Here is a 4,795-nt window from a genome sequence, read left to right as displayed (position 1 = left end):
TGCTGCTACTGTTGCGTGTGCTGCGGTGACTATGGCAGTCGCTGCTGCCACTTGTTTTGCTGCTGCTGCTGCTGTTGCTGCTGCTGCTTGTGTTGCTGCTACTGTTGCTTTTGCTGCTACTGCTGCTGACGCTGTTTGAGGCACACCTTTCCATTCAGCATTAGGCCGTTGCTTTTGTTGCTGCTGCTGCTGCTGCTGCTGCTGCTGCTGCTGCTGCAGTTTTTGTGCAGCGGGGGCTTCGAGGTGCTGCAGCAGCAGCTGGGGCCCCTTCTTGCTGCTCATCAATATCTACGAGAGCCCGCACTAGCACTTCTGTCAGACAGGTATATCTGTTGCTGTTGCTGCTGCTGCTGCTGCTGCTGCTGTTATTGTTGCTGCAGCTTCTGCTGCTTCTACTGCCGCTGCTGCTGCCTTTGGGATTGGCTTGTTCCTGCTGCTGTTGCTGCTGCTGCTGTTGCTGCGGTAGCCGCTGTTTTTGCTGCTGCTGCAGCACCGCCATTTGCTTCCTTCCTTTACAGTTGCTGCTCCACTGCAACAGCACCAGCTGCTGCTCCTGTTGCTGCTGCTGCTGCTGCTGCTGCTGCTGCTGCTGCTGCTGCAGGCTGCCTCACGAGTTCGCGTCAGCTGTCTTTACAGCTCTCGAACAAACCCCACAACTCAGGGGGCCCCCCCGCTGCCCTCCGCCCCTCAGCAGACTTTAAACAAAAGTTGGGGGGCCCCTTCTCCAAGTTAGGAGCTCTTTGGGGGCCCTAAAGGGGCCCCTTGGGGGCCCTAAAGGGGCCCCTTGGGGGCCCTAAAGGGGCCCCTTGGGGGCCCTAAAGGGGCCCCTCGGGGGCCCTAAAGGGGCCCCTCGGGGCCCCTTGAAGGATTTTAGACGCCCTGAAGAGGTCCCCTCGAGGCCCTTTCCTGGGGGGCCCCAAAGGGCCCCTTACAGGGTCCTTTTTTTCCATCTAAAGGCCTTTCCGGGGGCCCCCAAGAGCGGCTAAGGGGCCCCCAAGGCGCCCCCAAAGGGCCCCCAAGGCATCCCTAAAAGATTGACTATAGGACCCCGTCAGATCTGTCACGGGGGCCCCTATGGGGGCCCCTATGGGGGCTTTCTATGGGGGCCCCTATGGGGGCCCTATGGGGGCCCCTGTGGGGGCCCCCTAGTACCCGTAAAGTCCGATAGGGTTGCCCCATTTAAGGAGCTTCAGAGAGTGTTAGGGGGCCCCATTTTGGGGCCCTTTTGGGGCTCCAAAGGGGGCCCCCTCTGAGGCTTGGGGCCCCCAGGAATCCCCTTGGGGGCCCCCAAAGACTGCCAAAGGGGCCCCCTGACTGGGAGCCCTTCTGGGGACTTCCAAAAGAACTCAAATGACAGCCACGCGGCTCCTTTGGGGGCCCACTAGGGGCCCCCTTGAGGGCCTTCCTGAGGGCCCCCAGAGGGCCCTTGGGAGGCCCCCCAGGGGCCTCTAGGGGGCCCCTAGGGGGCCCCCAAGGGGTCTTTTAATAGCCGCTCCCGAGGGGCCCCCACAGGTCCCCCTGGGGCCCCTCAGTGCACGGGGGCCCCTCATAAAGCTCTTTTTAGGGCCTCCATAAGAACCAAGTGGGGCCCCTGGGGGCCCCCAAAAGGGCCCCCAAATCGCTCCCCAAAGGCGCATCAAGGGGCCCCCCATGGGGCCCTCAATGCAGGGGGGCCCCCTTGGGGGCCCCATAAGACAAACTCTTGAACTACCGCACGGGGGCCCCTTGGGGGCCCCTTAGGTACCCCCTGGGGGCCCCTTGTGCTGCAGGGGGTCTCTGGTTGCCCCTGGCAGCCGCAGCGCTGCAGCAGCAGCAGAAGTAGCAGCAGCAGCAGCAGCAGCAGCAGCAGCAGCACTGTGGCGTAAAACCCGCCGCTGCACGATTTGTTTCAAGAGAGTTGAAATGGAATAAAGTTTATTTAATTAAAGCCGTTTTGTCAAAAGAACAAAACAATCGAAATCAAGTCTTCTTTCTCCTTTCTGGCCCCACACGCTGATGGCCTCCACGGCACAAAAACCCTAAACCCTAAACCCTAAACCCTCGACTGCCCCGGGCCCCGCCGGGCCCGCACTTGCGTGCATTTTCCCGCGTCGAGGGTTTAGGGTTTGGAGGCCGCGGGCGGAGTAGGGTTTGGGGTTGGGGCTCGTGCCCTTTAGGAATTAGGGTTTAGGGTTTAGGGTTTAGGGTTTAGTTTTTCGTCATAGATTTGCCCGCCTTCAACACCTCGTCCACCAGCAGCAGCTGCTGCGCCAGCGTGGGCGCCAGCGAAAGCATTTGTCTCTTCACTTTGTAGTTGTCCCAAATGCCTGAAAACAAACACAGCTAGCTACCCCTTAGCTAGCTAGCTAGCTAGCTAGCTAGCTAGTAGACTAGCTAGCTAGTAGACTAGCTGGCTAACTAGCTAACTAGCTAGCTAGCTAGTAGACTAGCTAGCTAGTATGGCTGGGTAGCAGACTCGCTGCGTAGCTAGCTAGCTAGCTAGTAGACTGGCTGGCTAGCTAGCTGGCTCCAGCTAGCTGGCGGCTTTGCCGGCTAGCTAGCTACCTCGCTAGCTCCCCCGCTATCTAGCTAGGTAGCTAGCTGGGGAGCTAGCGAGGAACTAGCCAGCTAGCTAGCTAGCTAGCTAGCTAGTTCCCCAGCTAGCTCGCTCCCCAGCTGCCCAGCTAGCTGCCCAGCTAGCTACCTCCCCAGCCAGCTGCGCAGCTAGCCAGCCAGCTGCGCAGCTAGCCAGCTAGCCAGCTAGCTAGCCAGCTAGCCAGCTAGCCACGCACCCTCGAGCGCGGGCGAGTTGGGCTTGCCCGAGTCCAAATCCAAGCCAGCTAGCTGCTGCGAAGTCTGGTGTTTGTCCAGAAGAGTCAAAAGGACTTGGTAAACATCCAAGCCGCTGTTTTCCGCCAGAGTCTTCGGAATGACCAGCAGCGCGTCCGCAAAGGCTGCCACTCCCAGCTTGGCCTTCCCGCTCACCTCCCGCTTGTAGTCCTGCGCAGCAGCAGCAGCAGCAGCAGCAGCAGCAGCAGCAGCGGCGGCGGCGGTGCGGCGGGGTGCAGCAGCAGCGGGGGGAGGACGGGGAGCAGCAGCAGCAAAGGGCGGAGCCAGTGCAGCAGCAGCAGCAGCGGGGAGGATGAGGCGCAGGGGAGGCAGCAGCAGCAGTGGTTGGTGCAGCAGCAGCAGCAGCAGCAGCAGCAGCAGCAGCAGCAGCAAGAGAAAAGCAAACAAGGACCAAAAAGAAGAAAACAGAAAGTGCAAAAAGAATTAAAAGAAGATCTGAAGACTGTTTCAAAGGAGTTTAAAAAAAGGAAAAAAGGGAAAAAAACCAAAAAGGGTTTAAAAGATATTTGAGGCCTCAAAAAGGGTTTGGAGGAGTTTTAAAAAGCCGAAAAAAAATCAAAAGAAACCCTGAAGAGCCTGAGGTGAATTCGAGGATAAAAGGGGCTTAAAAAGGGTTTAAAAGAGCATTTAAATGCCAAAAAAAGCAAAAAAAAAACAAAAAAAAATAAAAAAAAGAAAAATTTTCACCTGAAGTCTGCAGTAAGCCGCCACTTCAAAAGCCCCCGCGCCCGGAATTACAGCGCCGTCGTCGATGACGTTTTTGATGGCGCGCAGGCCGTCTCTAATTGCATCTTTCACCTAAAAAGTTGAAAAAAAAGAGACTGGAAGTGGAAATAAATGGACTAATTGGCCAATAAATCATTTAATCAAATAACCAATTAATAAGCAATCATTTATTGTTTCAAATCTGTAATTTGTAGCTTTCAATTTGCTTTTTTTGTTGTTATTTTGTGACTTTTGGCCCCTAGGCCGTCTTTAATTGCGTCTTTTACCTTAAAAACTAGAAACGACATTAAAAATGGGAATAAATGGACTAATTGGCCAATAAATCATTTAATTAATTCATCAATTAATAATTAATCATTTCTGATTCCAAATATGTAATTTATAATTCTTAATTTGCGCTTTTGGGGGCTATTTGGGGATTCTTTACTCTTCATACATGGCGAATTGCATCTTCTAATTACAAAATGCAAAAACGAATTATAAATGGAAATAAGTACACTAACTGGCTAATAAACCATTTAATTAATCCATTAATTAATAATTAATCATTTCTGATTTTTAATCTGTAATTTATAATTCTTAATTTGCGTTTTTCGGTATTATTTGCTCACATATTCAATCTTTAACCCTAAAATGGCAAAAATGGCACTAAAGATATAAATACATAAATGAACGAAATAATTGATCTAATTTGATTAATAAATTAATTAATTGAATTAATTAATTAATTGTATTAATTAATTAATAGAATTAATTAATTAAATTAATTAACTGAATTAATTAATTGAATTAATTAATTGATAGGATTAATTAATTGACTAGTTAATTAATTGATGCTAATTAGACAAAGAAATTAGTGAACCCCAAACACAAACCCCAAGCGCAGACCCTAACCCCAAACCCTAACCCCAAACCCTAAACCCTAAACCCTAAACCCTAAACCCTCACGCGCGCCACTGCGTGGTCGTTGGGCCCCTTGATGAGGATGGTGCAGCTTCTGGGGTTTTGGACTCCGTCGATAAAAGTGAATTTGTCATCTCCGAGGGACTGTTCGTACACCTCAGCAGCAAATCCCAAGTCCTCCACTCGCAAGTCTTCCACAGAATTCACTGCGCTGCCTCCGCAGCAAAGCGGGACTCGTTCCATGTTGCGGCGCTTCACCTGCAGCAGCAACCAACACGCTGCTGCTGCTGCTGCTGCTGCTGCTGCTGCTGCTGCTGCTGCTGCGCTGCAGCGGGCG

General features: G+C 52.4%; 1 protein-coding gene across 1 annotated transcript; it reads right to left on the bottom strand.

The window, feature by feature from the left end:
* Positions 1–2,187: 2,187 nt before the first annotated feature.
* Positions 2,188–4,716, bottom strand: ENH_00075020 (hypothetical protein, conserved; the record flags this gene model as incomplete). The annotated part of the gene is made up of 4 exons (XM_013582878.1): positions 2,188–2,306; positions 2,772–2,979; positions 3,517–3,627; positions 4,504–4,716. Coding segments are annotated over 4 exons (651 nt in total), but the record flags the coding sequence as incomplete, so codon positions are not given.
* Between the last annotated feature and the right edge of the window lie 79 nt (positions 4,717–4,795).

The sequence above is a fragment of the Eimeria necatrix genome, genomic scaffold (assembly GCF_000499385.1).
Source record: "Eimeria necatrix Houghton genomic scaffold, Enh_scaff769, whole genome shotgun sequence".
NCBI lineage: Eukaryota > Apicomplexa > Conoidasida > Eucoccidiorida > Eimeriidae > Eimeria > Eimeria necatrix.
Note: the sequence above shows the minus strand (reverse complement) of the source record. Positions and strands in the feature narration are given on the sequence as shown.